The sequence below is a fragment of the Solanum lycopersicum genome, chromosome 3, assembly GCF_036512215.1.
Source record: "Solanum lycopersicum chromosome 3, SLM_r2.1".
NCBI classification, from domain to species: Eukaryota; Viridiplantae; Streptophyta; class Magnoliopsida; order Solanales; family Solanaceae; genus Solanum; species Solanum lycopersicum.
In genome coordinates, this window is record NC_090802.1 from 64,775,570 (window position 1) to 64,795,952 (window position 20,383).

Genomic DNA, 20,383 nt, shown 5'->3' on the forward strand with positions numbered 1-20,383 from the left:
TTTTGTTTTAGTTTGGTTTTAGATTGTTAAAAAACAATAGTATTTGGTTTGGTTATGATTTTATTTGAAAAATATCGAAGACATAACCGAACGGAAGTAACAGTTATATACATAAATTTTATTATTATTCATACATAATATTTATATTCAGAAACAACTTTTAAAGATTTTATATATGTTTCATCAAAAAATATTTATAATTTACTTGAGAAAAAAAATGTTGCATTTTTCTTATTGGTTTCATGTATATGAGTGTCTATCGAAATTCTTTTGTAGGACTGAAAATGTCATTGTCTCTTCCTTCTATTGCCAAAATAGTGAATTTTGAAGTTTTATTCAGTAAATTCAATGATCAAAAGTTTTGTAATGACATTCATTCTAACTATTTTTCGTTTGATTGAATTGTTGTCAATTTTTTTCACGTTTTAATGAATTTTTATTTTTATTTTTATATATGATCAATAACTGAACAACCAAACCAAACCAAAACTGAAAATAACCAAATCGATAAATGTACATTATATTTAGTTTGGTTTAGTTTGGTTTTGATAATTTTAAACCAATTAAATTGGTTTGTTTTGATTTTGACCAATAATCGATCCAAAACAACCTGTGAGCACCCCTACTTGCAACAATACATATGTCTTCAAATATTTATACAGTATGTTCCGATGGTCAAAAATATTATGTAAAATCATTTTAAAAATATCACGTCTAACTATTTTGAGATTTCCTTTGATAAATATTTAGCACATATGTACGTTATATACGACGCAATACACATTTTATACCATGTACATAAATGTTAGAATTTAATGAAATTACGTAATCATTGAGTTATGAAAATAAAAATTATTACTTTATTTAAAAATTTTGAAGTTAGACTTGTATTTTGCCATACTTAATACAAAAAATATTTATAATTTTAATATATTTTGTCTGAATATGATTTAAATGCTCAATTTATAAAATTAGAAAAATCATTCAACTGTGCACATATATTCATTCGACTTGACAAATTTTTTATTGATGGATGAATTTCTTTTTTAAAAAATAGATAAAAAAAATAAATCTTATAATTTTTTAAATAGTTTAATTTATTTTTGATTTACTTATATAACACATGAATGAATGTACTTTAAATTTAAATTATACTTTACGAATATTTTTAACCATTAACTCAAATTTAGATGTTATGATGACTAAATTAAGAAAAGAGGAGAAAGAAACATGTTACATCACATGTTAAGCAATTTAAGAGCATGTGTGTTACTGAACATAATATTCAAAATTATAATTAAAAATAAATTGCAAATGAAATTAAAACAAATTATAATTATTTCAATTAATTAACTAATATATATTTAATTATATACAAGTAATTTTCCCTCGTAATTCCTACATAAAATCATATTTTACGTTGCATAATTACCACCGTCCACCCCTCAACCCACCCCCTCTCGAAAAAAAAAGAAAAAATTATATGAAATGGCAAACATTCATAACTAATTATGTCATAGGGGTATAGTTTAATTTATTTACCTTATATAATTATAGTTTTTTTTTGTATAATTAATGGGGTCCACAACCTATTATGTAGCCAATTGTATAAAAACCTTATTTTCTAATTTTGTATATAATTATACAAAAAACAATTTTCTCTCTCCTTTTCACAAACATTTTTCTCTCTCCTTTTAACATTCCAACGTTTTCTCCTACATTTAATACTCCAACTAGCCGGTTTGAAATTCAAATTGTTGTCCAAAATTAGATTTCTCCCTCTCGAAGTCGAAGTTCCCTCCCCAAGTTGAAGTCAATTTTGTAAGTACTCCTTAATTTTAGTTGTTTACCTTTTTTTTTACTTATTTAAAATTTGTATATGTGTTCTGTTTATTATTATTTTTCATATATTTTGATGAAATAATCGATTTTTTGTTCTTGATAGATTTAAAATTGGTCAAACAATGAATGAATCATCTTCATCATTGAGGATTACAAGAGATAGTCCTTTGCATGTCAATGACATTTTACCATCCTTTTCAATGGGGCTAACTCAAGATTTTGGGGTTGATGTAGGGTCTTTGGGGAAATCAAATCAAATTATAGAAGAACAAACCATGGAAGAGCTGAGATCAAAGAAAAAAACGACCCTATGGCAGTACAACAAGTTATTAAAAATGCCAAAGCTAGAGGCATTAAAATTGTACAAGGAAGAAGAAAGAGGAAAGCTGTAAACATTGAATCAGACGAAAATGCTTCTGAAGTAGTCGGATCTGAAGAACTTCATAATCAAGAGGTAGGGTCTTAAAACACAATGTTATATACAATTTTTTGGTTAATTAGTTGTCAATATACAAAAAATATTAAATTAAGTATTGTATATAGTATATTCCATGTTTAGTAATTGTATATAGTATATTTAAGTAATGTATACGGGAATATATGATTAGAATTTGTATATAATATTAGTTATATACAAATTATTGAAGTTAGTACATAAAGTAATTGGATTTAGTTATATAAATGGGAAAATATCATATGTGAGTATAATTTGTATATTGTAGTATTTATATACAAATTATTGAATATAATGTCATGTTTAACTAATATATTCATGTACACATATCAATCTAACTTATTTTTGTATATATATAAAAAAAAAGTAATTGGACTTAGTTATACAGATTAAAAATTTGAATATATGATTAAAATTTGTATATTATATTAGTTATATACAATTATTGAAGTTCGTATACATTGAGTATATATACATATACAATAATTAATATGTATATGTCTGTTTTAATAGCTGGTAGTAGGGGGGTTGTATATTAAAGGCTCATATGTGATTATATTTTGTAATTGGATTTATTTATACAGATGGGAAAATATCATATGTGATTATATTTTGTATATTGTAGTAGTTATATACAAATTATTGAATATAATGTCATGTTTAACTAATATATTCATGTACACATATCAATCGATACAAATGCAACATTTGTATGCTCCGGTTCAACAACAATCATATCATGACAGTCATTTTCTGCAACAGTTGCCAACAGCCCCATCTCTTTACACTGAGAAATCTGTCTATCACATGAATCCAAAATAGTTATACAAATAGGAAATTTGTTAAAATCAATGTTGGCCTTTTTTAGCATTACGTACACTCTGACACCCATGTCATTGTGTATAACCATTCGTTATTGCTTTCTTCGACCTTGTACTCAATCTTCAAAGTCTTATTATTCATATCAACACCAATCTGTTTGGCAATAGTAGTATAAAAATCAAGAAACGTTGACTGTTCCTTAAAAACTACTCCCTCTATAGTATAATCAACGTAACTATTTATATCGTCCCATTTTCCAGAATGCATAACCAAAATAGCTAATGAGCCCATTATTTGTACATTTATGAAAAGAATATTTATATATATTTCAAATAATTCAAAGAGATCATATATACAATTAATAAAACAATTTTTATACGATCAAATTATACAAATTTTATACCGTTATTCTTTTTAATATACAAACACTACATCTACAATAGTGTATACTTCTTCCAAAAATAAATCGTATGACATAGAAATTTTATACTATTATTCTAATATACAAACAATACATCTACAATAGTATATAATTCTATAAAAAATAAAACACATGATTTATGAATATATACAATTATGAACACTGATTAAATATTGTTGCTTACAAAATATACAAATACTGCGAATAACATATACAATTACATGCACAGTATATAATTGTATATTGCAAAATTTCAGCTTAACAGAAACATATTTTGAATTTTTTTTTAATAAAACCACATCACACTAACGAATACACACAAATTCAGCTTAACAAAATCATATTTTGTTTTTTTTTAAAAAAAACAACGATCGAAAAAAATTTACAATTTCTAAATCCAATTTAACATTGTATAGTTATTGCAATAATAAACAAGAAATTTCATCGAATAAAAACTTACCTGTATTCGATTGCAAAAATTGCTGAACTTCAGTTTCACAAAGAGCAAAAAAAATAATTATAGTTTTGTTTCAATGGCTGTATGAATTTTTTTTTTGAATTTGAACGTTTAGCTTAAAAAATGGGACGTTTCCCTAAAATTGTGACATTATCTTAATTTATTGTTACCATATTTAATGCTTCAGTTACAAACAACTTTTTAAAATAGAATTGTATAAAAAAAAATTATATACAAAATTAAAGACACCTTTAATAATTAAACTATACCGATATAATGTAATTAGGTAAACTATACCCATATAATGTTATTTAATCAAATAAGTTTGTCATATATGAAATTTTCCCTTCTTAATATGAAGAGAGAAATTTAAGTTTTCAATATTTTTGTATTTAAAAGTAAATAATTAGGATTTATGAGTACGATAAGTGAATAGACAACCTACTATTTAACACATCTTATAAATGGACCCACCCCAACTAATTAACACCTTTTAATATGAAAAAATTTAGGTTTACAATATGAAAAATTACGTGAGATTACAAATATTACTAAGTAATTAGTTAATAAGGGTATAATTTAATTTATTTATTGTCAGTAAATAAAGTTTCAGTTTTTTGCCATAAATAATATGACCCACTATCTATTTGTATACGGAATAAAAATAGTCAAATTTTGTATATAATTTCATACAAAATCAAATTTATCTCTTCTATTCTTATTTCATATTTTTCTCCTAAAATCACTCTTCCCTTCTAATTTGAATTGGGAAAATTTTGAACTTCTCCCTCCAATTGTACCTTCACTTTTTGCAGCTGTCAAATTCGTGTCTTTCATTATTTTTTTTTTTTGGAATCCTTCTTCAACAATTGTATATGTAGTATGCTTGTTAGTTTTTCATATTTTTTTTTAAATTAGTTACTTATCAGATACAAGTCTTTCAAAATCAGAATAGATGACATTGCATGTCAATGTTGTTGATAATCCACCGTCCAACGCATGTTGACTTTTTCTTCAAGCTAGTGTCATGTATGCCGAAAAGAGAAGAAAATTATTTATAAAATAAGTTCAGGCGGATAATAGGACCTTAGTATAATATAAGTGTGTCTCTCGGATTTCACGCATATGTTAAGGGGGTACTTGTACATTTTCCCTTATTTTTTTAAAGAACACGAAATTACAGATGCACATATACAAATATAATACATATGCCAAAATTATTATACATTATACAAATTCCTAGTTATATACAAAAAAAAAATAGAAATATAATAAAATATTGTATACAAACAGACTACACAAAAAAAAATTAAAAACAAATACATATTATGATAGTAACATATACCGTTAATAACACATAATCAATACACACAAATATTGTATAAAAAATCATATACAATTTCTCAAATATATTCAATATAATCAATTTATATATATATATATAGGGTCATTAACGCCTGAGTGTTTCATAGATTTATTAAAAAAAAATAAAATAGAAAAATATTTGAATGCTTCAATCGTGTGCTTTAGAATTGGTATTATCTTTCTATTGCTTTAGAATTATCTTTTTAGGAAAATATTTGATTTTGAACGTTTTGCTTAAATTTTGGAATTATGTGAATTTATTGTTACCATCTTTTGTGCTTACTGAAAAAGTAAATTTTTTGTATAAACTTAAATTTAAAATAAATGTTTTATACAAATTTAAAGTCACCTAACAAATTAAACTATATGCATGGAATGTCATTATGTAAATTATACCCATGGAATGATATTTCATAAAATATGTTTGTCACATATGAAATTTTTCCAAAAAAAATTGCTTGATTAAACCGCTTCATATTTTTAACATTATATAATTACCGCCCCTCAATCCACCCCTTCAAAAAAAAAAAAAAATTATTTTTGCTCCTTTTCACCGCAGTTGTATACTCTATTTAGGAAATTTCTCGAACGAGAAGAAGAAGAAAGGCATAAATAAAGCAGAAAGATTAAGGAAACGAGAGTGTCTTTTTCTACCGGGGGAATTATCGGTGAATGACGAATCATCAACATTACAGCGAAATCGCCCTTCTCAATACTGTTTCTTCCGATTCTGCGACTGTTCTTCGCCGGAGTTGACAACAGTAAGCTTACGATTCGAAATTGATTATCCTCCATTTTCACTGCCTTGCCATTCATCTTGTACAAACCCTTATTTTTAGAATTAAGCAATTTTGTGATGTCCATTTATGTGTGTTTCTTGATAATCATTTGTTACGACAATTTGGTTTCTTGGAGTTAATTTGAACCTCAACCACATTGATATGGTATATTAGTCGTGCAGGTAATTTCTTGAAAATAAATACATGTGAGATAATCATGTGTTTTGTGACTCTCCTAGATCTTGTATTGGCTACATAAGAGTTTACAACTTCACAAAATAAACAGTTTAACTCCTAAATTCGTGAAGTTCAACTATTAATGTAATTCCTTAACTTGAGATATATAACTAGTGTCCATTTAGGTGTGTTTCTTGCTAATTCTTTGTTACGCGGTTTGTCTTCTTGTATTCAATTTGAATCACTAACTGCATTGTTATGGCATATTAGTAGTACAGACTGTGTTTTCTTGAATTTTCTTGATATTCAAGTATATTAACTTTTTTTCATTTACTTGAAAATAAATACACGTGAGATGATTATGTCTTTGTTGACTCTTTTAGGTCTTGTATTGGCTAGAGAGGAGTTTAGGATTTCACGAAATAAATGGTTTAACTCCTTAATTTCGTGAAGTTTAACTATTAATCTAATTCCTTAACTCAAGATATATAATTACTGTGGATTAAATTATCAAGTTGACACTACTACCAAATAAATCTAGAAATATTTTCCAGCCGCTGCATAATTCGTTACTCACTCTGTTTCCTTTTAGTTGCCGGGATAAGGTGTTGTACAACCCTTAAGAAAAAAAATTAATTTGGAGTGTAATTTGACTAATATATCCCTTATTAATTATTTAATCTTTGTCTATTTATGTGCCACTTACTTCTAGAATAATTACGCTTAAGGGCAAAGTTGGATAATCTAATTACTTATCTCATGATTTTTTTGAATTGTCAAGTATATGGGAAGAACCACTTTTAGTATACATGACAACTAAACGGGAGCAGAGGGAACATCTCTGTTGGGGCTGAGACGTAGTTGCTGTTGTTGGTACTTGTATCTTGGTTGGTAATACCAATGCAAATTAACCCATAGGATTCAAGTGCTATAAAAAGATCTAAGTTGATGTTTAACGAAACTGTATTATTTTACGAATTTATATAAAGATTTTAGTTCATATACACTCTCATTTTAGACGCCAGTGTATTTGACCGGTTGAGCAGGTGAAGTACCTCCTTTTCCGGTTACTTCCAACACTCTATATAGACAGGTATTTGTTTTCGTTATTGTTGGTTTTTTTAAAAGCAATTTATTGTGTAAATTCCTTATAAAGAAAAGTAACTTATTGTGTAAAAGTTATTTTCATTATCAATGAATTACAATTAGTCAACGGTTATTTGATTCACCTATTCCGATGTGACTATTAGGTTTTATTTGGTATGACAACAAATGTTTTATGGAAAACAAGTCATTTTTTTGGTGCTTCGGTTGCCGGAATTTTCTTATGATAGCAGTAATTTGCTCATTTTTGAGTGGAAATCATTTTTCTTTTCACGTCTATGTCAACTCTTAACTTCATGTCACCGCTCCAAATGACGTTTATATATTTATCATCATTCTTTCATACTTAAAAATTCATCAATACACTATCAATTTGTTAACATTGAAATATTTTCTGTTTACTAATCATATACAAGAAAACATTTTTCAGGAAGTAACTTATTTTTGAGAAGTTTTTTTCTGACATACTAAATATGAAGGGTTTCATGTTTCTAGTGTGCTACTGGCCAATGGGTGTTATACATTTGTAACTACTAAGGTGATGAACTAGCTGGATTCTACTCTGTTGGGGGCTCAAAATTAGCTGTAAGTTTAAACTTGACAGTCTTCCATGAAATTGAAACAAATAGTAGAATGAGACAAAGTCATATAGACATCTATATACATACACGAGGATAAACACTGAACTGAAATACATAGCTTGTATATGGCAATTGTCCCTCCATGTCATATCTGCAAAGAAATTTTTTGGAACTCATAATTCTTTTATCTTCCTTTTGAGAGTTTGTTTCAATGGATTGAAAGGCTGAGCCATATAACATATAACCAGTTGCGAGCAGAGATAGGATGAACTTTATGATTAAGCTTAGTTTGAACTTTTTTTGATCTAGTAGCTTCTTTGATTGCACAGGAAACTTTAGATCTTCTTCCCCCATGCTCAGCACACTCACAGAAGATTTCCTATTCCGTAAATTAGTTGGAGAAAGATGTTTTCCAAATGAGATCATCAACGTCAAGGTAAATTACATTCATATTCAACTTTATTTCAGCATGACAAAGGAAAATTTTGTGTTTTGTTTTACCGTTAGAATTTTAGAGCTTCTACATTACGTTACACCTTTGGTAATGTGGGTTTGATTTATCAAGAGAGTAACCATTCAAGTACATGATTTTTAGGCATAGCTGAAAGTTCACGATGCCTCGTAAGGTGAATTATGGAGTTAAGTATGAGGAAGATTTTGATGATTATGAAGATTACGGTTATGACTATGATGATGGGTATGATTGTGCAGAGGAATATGGTGAGTACCTTAATTCTTTCTAGGGAGCTTGTTAGATTCTCATGCTTAAGATCTTGAGGCAGCACAATCCCATTTTATCTCCCCTCAACCCTTAACAAACAAGAACAGCAAAAGACACTAATCATAATGAGATTACTTCTTTGTAATGCTGACTTACCTTTGTTGATGTCATGTTTGAATAAAAGTATTTTATGTACTTCCAAACTCGTTTTGTGCAAGCTAATTAAAATTCATGGTATTGTCCATTAAATTGCAATGACTTGCTTTATTGTGTTATTTTTCTCTGAATTGTTACAACAATTATTGATGTGTCATCATTCCATTGTTGACTATGTTTCTTGAAGTAGGATGGTGGAGAACATTTAGTTGTTGTGTGGGGCTCTTCTATACTACTCACTGGGATTCGTTGAAGGATAAAAATACTTAACAACTTACTCCAAACTATTACCAGGCTTAAAGATATGATTTGTTTAACTTCTTGGAGGACTCCCTAAACATTACAGCATTACACTATCCGTGTCTCAATTTTTGTCTCGCAAGCTGGAACATCCCAATGCTTTTGGTACTCTTCTACAGATATATCCTATGCAACTTCATGACCATTTAAATTTAGGTTTCTACACTAAGTTTAGAAGTAGTACTATTACATGAAAGAACACAGGAAATACCAATGAGATTTCTTCTTTGCGTAGTTAAATGTTTATGGTTGTTTACCATGACCGCAGGTCCTGAAAATAGCAAACCCTGTAAATGTTAAGAGAACTTTGAAGAACATAATATGCTTTTTAACAATGTGCTGCAGGTGTGCCGCCAGAAACAAGGTTAAAACAAGAGTCGGTTAAGTCTGGGATTTGGCGTTGTCCCATTTGCACATTTGATAATGAAGATACTATGAATGTATGTGATATATGTGGAGTCTTTCGTAATCCATTGGTCAAAAAATGTGTCAGCAGTAAAGAAAATGCAGGTTAGCAACTCTGGAACCTGTCCTCAGGGTCTAAATATGTGTCTCTGTGAAACTTTCTTCTATGCTTAACATTCTTATGGACAGATTGCTTACTGTATTTCCATCTCCATTAAACATGAGAAAACAATATTATTATTATTTTTTTTTGGGGGGGGGGGGGCAGGAAGAGGGAACTGTTTTTCTCTTCCTTGTTTTGGTTGCATTGCTAGCTTGTCTGCTGGTGTGTGAATTTTGTTACTACCTTATAGCATTCTTTTGAATATTAGCAGTTTGAACCAGGGAAATAGAGAACATGACAAGGCATTTTTTGTGGGGGTTGGGGAAGAGGAACTGTTTCCTTGTGTTTGGTCGCATTCTCCTTGATTTTATTTCATGTTTGTCTCTATGAAATTTTTCACTACCATCTACCAGACTAGCTCACATGTGAAGTTGTGAACTGCTTTGCTTACTTGCACTATGGACCAAAGCGTTTTACAGAACAGGAGAAAACATTTTCTTTGGGGGTGGGAGATGGAATTATTTACATGGGTAGTCCATCTCTAATGTTATTTCATGCTTTATTTACTTACTACAATGTAATGCTTATTTGAAAGTTTTGGGCATTTCTTTCTTCTTGGTTTGCCTATTTTAAAGGTTATTAAAGGTCAGTAGGTTGTATGAACAAACTACCTTTTTTTACATTATTATGTTTAGGTCTTATCCGGTCTGCTTGTTGTTTCATGTGTGGTCTGCTTGCGGCTTCATAGAGTAGATGGTTCCCGTGCAGTTGGTGGCATATGTAAAGATTCTGGAGCATCTGTAATGGCCGAGTCTCTATTTCCATCACTGCTGCTTCAGAAAGCAAAAAATGTTATAAACTTTGAAGCACAGAATTACCGTTTTAAGACCGAAGATTGCTTTTACTACAAGCCTGGAAATATCTGTGGACAGTTTCATGATTTACACAGAGCTTTTTGCTCTCAAAGCCACTGCAAGATTGATATAGGTCTGCACATGTTCAAGCAAAGGCCGGTGTATAGACATATGCATTCCTTTTTTTCCCTCCCCTTTGCTTGAAAAATTGTGTTTGTTGCATTATGGTACTTCTATCTCTGTTCAGTATTTGACCATCTTTGATTTTAATTCATTTCCTCACACATGCTAATGATGGTGCAGTACCTTTCAAGTTTGACTCCCCATCTCCAGACGATTTAGTACTGAGTGGAATAGCACCATCCAAATTACGTCCCAAAGGTACTCTATTCATGCTTTTGATTCTATTTGTACACTTAATTTATGTCCTATTTCCTTAAGGTGGTTCTAGTTTGGGCAACAATACTTCTAACATTTAAGTCCGTGGAGTCGATGGTGGAGGTTGCACTGACGTTGATTAACTGCAAAATTAAATGAGAAAATTGAAAAGAAAATACTTGCAATCAGTGAATCTTAATGCATCAACCATTTTTGCATTGGTCTACTTGATGAGGATGGAGCTTGGAAATAGTCAATGGAGGGTCACTTCAAGCTATGTTGTTTAGACTCTTCAAAAATATCGAGGGTGTGTGTTGGGTCCTCCAAAAATAGTGCATTAGGAGGATCCAACATGGGTGCGGCAACACTTTTGAAGAGTTCGAGCAACATAGACTACAAGTTCCCTCCTAGTCGGAAAGATATATCACTATTTTGGAGATTCACGCGAGGGAGTATTGATGTCTGGGTGGTCCCTTGGAACACTGGACAGTGAGTGAATCATGCTCTTACAAGTAATACAAGCCATTTTCAGTTTTTTCTAGTGGTTTGCCAAGTAATAGCTTAAAGTTCTTGTTAAATTAATTAGTGTTTTCATGAAATTTCTGTTTTTCTTTTCTTTTCTTCTGCCCTGTTTAAGTTAGGTTAGGGTTCACGAATACCCTTTTCCAGGGCTGTATTGAACACTCAGTCGTGTAACTGTTTTCTTTTGTTTTTATATATTTTTTCAGTTTGGAGAGGTTGACATCTTTTATTTGCCGTGTTCAGCTGATACTGACAGGATCTTACAGTTAGATATCTCATCAAATATCAAGGAACTGAGTACAGAAGTAAAAAAGGAATTGGCTGCGGAAGGGCATCCAAGCTCTTCAACATCATTAGCAAAAGTTAAGAACGATGATTTGAAGGATAGTGGTCCTGCTTCGAAAACTAGGGGAAATAATGGCCTAGCAAGCAATTTGAACGATATATCTGTATCATCAAAGCCTCAAAGTGTGGATACAGGAAAGAGTGACAGTGCAGCATCAAGCTCAAAGAATAAGCCTGAGAAAATTGTGCAGCCTCCTCAAACAGAAGACAACTTCAACCAGCTAAATCTTGCAATTGTAAGTCCTTCATTTACTTTATCTTGATTTAGTGTATATTACACTGCTTCTTAGTCTCAATTTTTCCCCATATGTAGGTTGGCCATGTGGATTCTGGAAAGTCAACACTATCAGGAAGGTTGCTGCACCTATTGGGGCGGATATCCCATAAAGAAATGCACAAATATGAAAAAGAGGCTAAGCAGCAAGTAATTATTCTCATCCTTTATTGCAAGACACAATCAAATGTTTACGAGTTTGTTGACAAGTCCGTTGTCTATTCACTCAGGGAAAAGGTTCATTTGCTTATGCCTGGGCATTGGATGAGAGTGCTGAAGAAAGAGAGAGGGGAATAACTATGACAGTGGGTGTTGCCTACTTTAACACAAAATGTTACCGTGTTGTTCTGCTTGATTCCCCAGGCCACAGGGACTTTGTCCCAAATATGATATCAGGGGCTACACAAGCAGATGCAGCAGTTCTTGTAATTGATGCTTCAGTTGGTGCGTTTGAAGCAGGTATTGATGCTACTGGAGGTCAGACGAGGGAGCATGCACAACTTATCAAAAGCTTTGGGGTGGATCAGATTATAATTGCAGTTAACAAAATGGATGCAGTGGGATACTCCCAAGAACGATTTGATGCAATTAAGAAACAATTGGGCACATTTCTCCGTGCTTGTAAGTTTAAAGATTCTTCAGTAACATGGATTCCCGTAAGTGCCATGGAAAACCAAAATTTGGTGACAGGTCCATCAGAATCACGGTTCTTGTCCTGGTTAGCCTACTAGCCGACATACTCTTTTTTTTTCCTTCCTGTTTTTTGTGTCATGGGTTTGTGGGTTTAAGAAAGCACAACCTTACTTGTATATTTAATTCTAGTCACGTCGCTTAATTTTATCGCATAACAAAGAGTTCTTAAACAACAGGTAGCTGGAATTTAAATAGTGAAAATCTTCTTAGATATAATAACTTAAAGTTCTGCTTTTAAGATGAAGATTGTGCTATTGAGTTGAATTTTCTTAGTAATTGTGGTTTACAATGTAAATGGAAGTGAATATTGGACCTCTAAAACCAACACACATAAGATGAATGTTGTAGATATAGATGGCATATTCAACAAATTACACAAGAGCACACGTAGAGAACAAAATGATAGAATGTGGCCTGAGATTATTCACCATATCCTGCATAAAACTTCATGTGCAGAAGTTAGTAGGTAGGGCAAGGTGATTGAAGATGATTAAAAGGGATGGAGGCTGACTTAAAATTACAATTAGAGAATTTTACTTATGAAACTTAGAGTCTCTAGAATCAGTGTAGATTTAGCTAAAAATAATAGATCTATTTAGGCGATACCAAGTAATTTAGGTCAAGGCTTAGTAGTTGTAGTATGCTCACATTAGATTAGTTTTTTTTCAAGAGCATTTGTTTTAGTTAGAAAATTTTATCCCATATAGAGGTAAATATGAAATTTATAGAACTTTTAATTATATGAAGCTGCTAATCTGCTTTAAAAAATGTAATTAGTACTGAAATGAAATGGAGTTGGATAGATCAGAATGGATTTTGAGGATTTAAGTGTATGAATCCAATTAATTTTGGACTGAGTTTAGTTGTTTGATATCGGCTTATAAAAATTTTTTAGTTGGTTTAACACAAATTACTGGAGGTACCTTTTTGTCTTGATTCTTGACAAACTCATGAAGTAAGAACATGGCTTCGAAAACTTGCAGGTTTCGAGGTCCTTGCCTATTGGATGCAATAGACTCTCTCCAACCTCCTCAAAGAGACTACTCGAAGCCATTTTTATTGCCAATATGTGATGTTGTTAGAGCACAGTCTCAAGGGCAAGTGTCAATATGCGGTAAGTTGGAGAGGGGAGCTCTTCAAACTGGAAATAAGGTACTGGAGACTGCTACAATATTCCTTTCGTATACCCTTTTTTCCTCTATGTAACACATGCTTGTGGGAGTCATGTTCTTACCTAATGGTTTATGTCATCACAAACATTAACCTTTATCCACATTATGTGAGAAAGAGGAAGTTTAACCTTAATAATCCTTTTTCCAAACTAATTAACAAAAAAGATGCAGCTTTTCAGAAAATTTCCCAAACAGATTAAAGGCATTTATGAGTAACATTTTAAGTATTAATTTATTCCAAAATTCCAATGGGTAAAAATTAAGGGCTGATGGAGAACGGTGAAAACTTTGTAGCTCAGGTTACAACATATATTTAAATGTGTCGGTAACATTACTATAAACCCGCTTATATTTTTAGAAAGAAAAAAACCCATAAGGGTACTAGAAGTAATGTTTAAAGGTTCCTATGTAACAAACGTTTATAGGGCCTATTGTCTGGAAGAATTTTTAAGTCATTAACACGGTTTTTATGAGTCATATTTTTAGAGTAAACATATCTCTTACAACTGGAGAACTGTCTTAAACCACAGAATCACAAGAATCCTACAAAAGAGCCAAGAAGGTTTTGGAATAGGGCAAAACACTGCCAGAAACCTTCATTGTGGTAGATCTTCATTCTTCTATACTTTTTCTTTCTCACTTTTTAGCCGAAAAGGATGTTGGTTTGTGCACTTGGATTCTCTTCTGCTAAAATTTGTGAAAAGTTTGGAAAAACATCAGTTATTGTTTCTTAATAATATGGGATAGGAGAATCTGGAGGGGCGAGTTGTTTCTGTATGAAAACCAAAGTATAACTGGAAAGTTTTTAGGAGTAAATGATGATTTCAGCTGGTTTTGGTGCAGTATATGCAGACTGCAACAGAATAAATTAGAGAGTGCTCTGGCAAGAACTTTTAGAGCTGAAGCATAACATTAACGGGCTGGTAGTGTATGGTGACTTCAATGTCACTAGACTTCCGTCAGAGAGAACAAATTCTCACTGACTGACCGGTGCTATGTCAGAATTCTCATCCTTCATTGAAGAAATGGAGATGGTTGATCCTCCATTATGTGGAGGCTCTTTCACCTGGAGAAAGGGAGAAAATAATATTTTTGCTTCTAGAATTGACAGCTTTATATATTGTGCAGAGTGGGGAGAGAATTTTACACAGATAGTTCAAAGCAGTCTCCCCAAAATTGCTTCAGATCATAATCCTATTATGTCCTGTGGAGATGAAGGGTGGAAAAAGTCTTATTTTAAATTTGAAACGCGGTGGTTAGAGGTAGAGGGTTTCAAAGAAAAGGTGAAAAATTGGTGGGAGTCATTTAGTGTGACTGGCAGAGCAGGTTATATTTTGGTTGAAAAGCTAAAAATGTTGAAAGTAAAGCTTAAAGAGTGGAGCAAAAATAATAAGGGGAACTGGAAACAAGGAAGGAAGTATTCTCAATCAAATTTCTAATTGGGAAACAATTCAGGAACAGAGGCCCCTCACAAATGATGAACTGCTGCAAAAGACACATCTGGGCATGGAATTTGAAGATGTGGCAAGGAAGGACGAATTAGCTTGGAAGCAAAGATCAAGAATCCAATGGGTAAAACAAGGTGACAAGAACACACGATTTTTCCACAGAATTGCAACCTCTCATAAAAGATTTAACTATATAGACCAATTGGAAGTAGATGGAGCTGTTACTAAGGACCAAGCATTGATCAAAGAGGCTGTGCATATTTACTATAACAACCTATACAAGGAGGCAGAACAATGGAGACCTGAGTTGACACTGCTGGAGGCTACATGATCACTGAAGACGAAAAAGTATGGCTGCAGAGACCTTTTGAGGAAGAAGAGAAAAGGGTATGTTTGAACTTATGTGCAAAGGAGAAAGCCCCGTGTCCTGATGGATATCCGATGGTATTCTTCCAGACTTTTTGGGCCCTGTTGAAGGAAGGCATCACCAATACAATTCAATTTTTTCATTCTAATCAGATTTTTGAGAAGAGCTTTAATGCAACCTTTATTACTTTACTCCCAAAGAAACCCGGAGCATAAGGGTTGAAGGATTTTAGGCCAATCAGCCTGTTGGGGGAGTCTACAAGATCATTGCTAGATTGTTGGTTGAAAGGTTTAAAAAAGTGGGTCGAAATTGATTAACAAACATCAAATGACTTTTGTAAAGGGGAGGCAAATCATGGATGCAACACTCATTGCTAGTGAATGCATTGATTCAAGAATGAAAGGAGGAGCTCCAGGTCTAATGTGCAAATTGGATATTCAGAAAGCCTATGACCATGTGAATTGGTCTTTCCTTCTGAATACTCTTAGACAAATGGGATTTGGCAGCAAATGGATAAAAGTGGATTGAGGTGTGTATAAAAACGGTCAAGTTTTCTGTCCTTGTGAATTGGGGAATTCGTAGGTTTTTTCGAATCAGAAAGAGGACTGAGACAGGGTGATCCTCTTTCCCCTTTCTTATTCATTTTGGCAATGGAAGGCTTTGATAGTATGATGAGGATTGCAACACAAAACAGATGGATTAGAGGCTTTCAGGCCGGAGATAGAGTGGGAAAAAAAGAAGTGTGTCATCTGCTCTATGCGAATGATACTATCATCTTTTGTGAACCTACAACAGAACAAATTAGCTACATCAGAGTGATTTTGGTTTTGTTTGAAGCAGTTTCAGGTTGAAAGTAAACTGGGGAAAAAGTAATCTCTTTCCTGTAAATGAGGTCCCTCAGATGCAGCAACTAATAAATATATTGGGATGCAAAGTGGAGCATTTGCCTACCATATACCTGGGCATGCCCCTAGGTAGCAAACACAAAACAATAGTGATATGAAATTTTATTCTGGTGAAAACGGAGAAAAAACTTGCTAGATGGAAGGCACAATACCTGTCCCTAGGGGGTAGATTGATCCTCATAAACTCTGTTTTGGACTCTTTACCAACCTATGTGATGTCCTTGTTTCCAATCCCAACAAAGGTGGTGAAAAAACTGGACAAACTTAAGAAGGAACTTCCTATGGAAAAGCAATAAGGAGGGAAAGGGTTATAACTTAGTCAACTAGAAGAATGTTCTTCTTAGAAAAGAAAGAGGGGGTTTAGGGATCATAAATTTTTAGGGTGCAAAATGAAAGCCTTTTGATGAAATGGTTATGGAGATACACTGAGGAAGATGCAGCTCTCTCGAAGGAGGTTATAGTAGCAAAATATGGAGAACTAAATCCCTGGTGTACAAAAATCACCTCCGAACCATATGGGGTCGGGGTATGGAGGACAATCAGGAACCTATGGCCACAAATGGAAGGAAATATGTATTTTAAGGTGGGTAATGGATACAAAACTAAATTTTGGAAAGATGGTTGGATAGACCAAACTTCTCATATGTGAGAACCCTGATACCAGAGTGAGTGATTGTTGGACAGAACAGGGATGGGACATATCTTTAAGAAGACTACTTAATGACTGAGAGGTGGAGAGGGTGGCACAGCTACTGGAAAAACTATCTGGAATGATTATAACAACAACAACAACAGACAAGATCTAAGATCCTGTGGAAACATAGCAAGGATGGAGTCTTCTCAGTCAACAATGCCTACAAAAGAGGACTAATGGGGATGACAGGGGCCCCAAAATATAATAGGGACTACTTTTGGAAGAGTGACATTCCTATTGAAGTAAAGTGTTTCACCTGGTTAGTGATAAAGAGAACATGTTTAACAGAAGAAGTTCTACAAAAGAAAGGCAGACAACTGGTTCCTAGGTGTTTTTGTGCAACTTGACAGGGGAAACAAATAACCATTAACTTGTTTCTCGACATCACAAGCATGAACTGGACAATGCCAGAATATACATCAGATCTGTTGAGCTGTTGGATTAGGAGGGGAGGCAGTAAGAGTCAAAAGAGATGGTGGAAGCTAATACCATTATGTGTATGGTGGTCAGTCGGGAAAGAAAGAAATGGAAGATGTTTTGAAGATAGATCCAATTCCATCCACAAAGTTAAATGGAATTGTGTAGTATCTCCACTTTTTTTGGTGTAAACAGCTCTGTATAGATGATATAGATCAGATTATAGATTTGATAGGAAATCTGTAATTATTCCTTTTTGGAGGTAGCCAGCATACCCGCTGAATATTTCAACCTTACCAGTTCCACAAAAAAAAAAAAGATTTACATATATATAATATCGGAATAATCTTTCTGTGTGTATCATTGATTGTATTCATTATATATAAGCTGTTCCACGGTTTGACTTTACTTTGTTGGTGGTGGTGTTTATGTTTTTTTAACCGAAATCATTTCTGGTTGATATCTGAGTTCTTTTGGCTGGTTCTGTTGCAGTAGTAGCTGTGAGTTTGTTTTGCTGTTTTTTCTTAATTTATGATGATTCAGCTGGAGAAAGGCCCTGAACTTTTGATATCTGCATGAAGTCTTGAGAGATAATTTAGAGAAATAGAAACCCCTAGCCCCTAGGTACCTTTCGAAAAAGCTGAGCCAAGATTATTGACACTCTGTATTTTTTACAAACAATAGTATGGAGCCATAAGATGTCATGGACACTACCCTTGAAAATTGGGGAGAAGTATGGAAAGAATAAAGTATGTCTACCACGCATGAATAAGCAACATTTTAGAGGCAGAACTGTGAGTATAGAAAGATGCTTGAAGAGGAACACTGGAAAATAGAGTTAGGAAGAAATAAAGAGTGGAAAAAGGGAAAAACTTTGCTGATCATAGTGAAATAAAGAGTAGGAAAATGTTCCATTTAGCAAAGAGCAAACTGCAGAAGTTGGAACTTCTGAAATCTACTTTGTTGGCAGTGTAGTTCCATTATATTTGACAGACTAATGCCTATGGCATTTAACACCAAATTATGAACATGGCCAGGTTTTAGTCATGCCATTCAGAGATGTGGCAACAGTGCGTTCTTTGGAACGTGATTCTCAGGTTTGTAACGCCGCAAAAGCTGGAGACAGTGTCACTATCAATCTACAGGGTATTGATGCCAATCACGTGATGGCGGGGGGTGTCTTGTGCCACCCTGAATTCCCAGTTCCAGTTGCAAATCATTTGGAACTGAAGGTCCTCATCTTGGAGAATGGCATTCCAATTGTAATTGGCTCTCAGGTACCATTTATTAATCAATCGTTCTACTGGAAATTTAGAAATATCCATGTCCGATGGCTTATGTATAGTTAATGGTTATAAAGCACTTATCATCTTGAACTATGCAGTTAGAATTTCTTGTACACCACGCTAAGGAGGCTGCAAGAGTTGTGAGGATTTTGTCCTTGCTTGATCCAAAGACTGGAAAGGAGACCAGAAAATCACCTCGATGTCTTCTGGCAAAGCAGAATGCTATGATTGAGGTTTTTGACAAAAGCAACCGTCATGTTTCATGTTTATTCTATGTATTTCTTTTTCTTTGGTTGGCAGATGCCGCCAATATGCATTTTCCCTCCATGTGTTGGCTTGTTAAAGATGACTCATTTTTTATGGTTTAGGTGGTTTTGCAAGGAATGGTTTGCATTGACGAGCATGCTAATTGTAAAGCTCTTGGAAGGGTGTCCCTCCGATCATCAGGAAGAACTGTTGCCCTTGGTCTGGTGACCCGAGTTATAGGGAAGCAGGAGTAAATAATTTTTCAGTAATGGAATGAAAATCATGGCATGGCCAGAACACATCATTAGAAGTATCTGTTTGAGGATCTGTAGCCACAGCAAAAGCTGCCCTAATTTATCATCTTCTGTAAAAGTGACACTATTTCTCAGGGAAAAGTGGGAATCTATGGTGGGGCTAGTTATGATTTTACATGTACATTACATTTAATCCGATATGATTCTCTTTTCTTGTTCTTTAGTATAACTCTAATTATATTATGCATTACTATACTATTTACTTGGAAAAGTGCAGGCACATAGGTCGTGAAATGGACAGCTATGATTCTTTCTAATTTGGTGCACAAGAATGGTATGAGATATTCACAAGTATCAATATTTGAAAGCGTGTATTGCGACTGTATAGCTTTGTTTAGACTGAGTTTGATATGTGATTCTATTCCCCAACACACTCTCTGCACAAGCTTTTTGCGTGCCATGTACATTAAAAAAAACACCACCTAATTTTTTTGGTTAAAAAAGAGAAAGAAAAGAAGAATATTGCTTGTCCCAAAACAATGTAAGTCCGTTATCAGTAATAATTTAAGTTGACTTTGTATCAATTTGCTTAGTTTATATGAGTTAATTTTCTTTTAAAGTAATAAATCAGTTCTGTATCTTGCCAGTTATTGACCCATTTTTCAGACATTCATTGAATAGTTTGTGAACACAAAATTCTATGGAATCTTTCCGCTTACTTATATTATTTAAAAATATTGCTGTTTTGCTCATAGGTATTTTTAACTTATGGTTGGGATAATTACCTAAGGATATACTCTCTACCATAATTAACAAACTATTTATTTCACATAAACAGCGG

At 32.9% G+C, this 20,383-nt stretch overlaps 1 protein-coding gene across 8 annotated transcripts; it reads left to right on the top strand.

Annotated features, from left to right (window-relative positions):
• Nucleotides 1-5,887: 5,887 nt before the first annotated feature.
• Nucleotides 5,888-19,813, top strand: LOC101264306 (uncharacterized). Of its 8 annotated transcripts, none has more exons than XM_010320321.4 (14): nt 5,888-6,122; nt 7,917-8,006; nt 8,332-8,438; nt 8,598-8,722; nt 9,525-9,689; nt 10,456-10,674; nt 10,845-10,922; nt 11,685-12,022; nt 12,100-12,210; nt 12,291-12,778; nt 13,737-13,905; nt 18,794-19,033; nt 19,141-19,275; nt 19,411-19,813. In XM_010320321.4, exons 4-14 carry the CDS (start codon nt 8,617-8,619, stop codon nt 19,540-19,542), a joined length of 2,181 nt encoding a protein of 726 aa, XP_010318623.1. In that variant the 5' UTR covers nt 5,888-6,122; nt 7,917-8,006; nt 8,332-8,438; nt 8,598-8,616; the 3' UTR covers nt 19,543-19,813. The 8 variants fall into 8 exon arrangements, with proteins under 8 accessions (XP_010318623.1, XP_010318624.1, XP_069151487.1 ...); XM_010320320.4 differs by having other exon boundaries at nt 5,925-6,122; nt 10,441-10,674; XM_069295384.1 differs by having other exon boundaries at nt 5,961-6,122; nt 7,099-8,006; nt 10,441-10,674.
• The last annotated feature ends 570 nt before the right edge of the window (nt 19,814-20,383 follow it).

Coding starts and splice junctions, on each gene's coding strand:
- LOC101264306 (XM_010320320.4), top strand. CDS start 8,617: ATGCCTCGTAAGGTGAATTATGGAGTTAAGTATGAGGAAGATTTTGAT. Junction 10,923..11,684: donor ATCCAAATTACGTCCCAAAG/GTACTCTATTCA, acceptor TGCCGTGTTCAG/CTGATACTGACAGGATCTTA. Junction 19,034..19,140: donor CAATTGTAATTGGCTCTCAG/GTACCATTTATT, acceptor TGAACTATGCAG/TTAGAATTTCTTGTACACCA.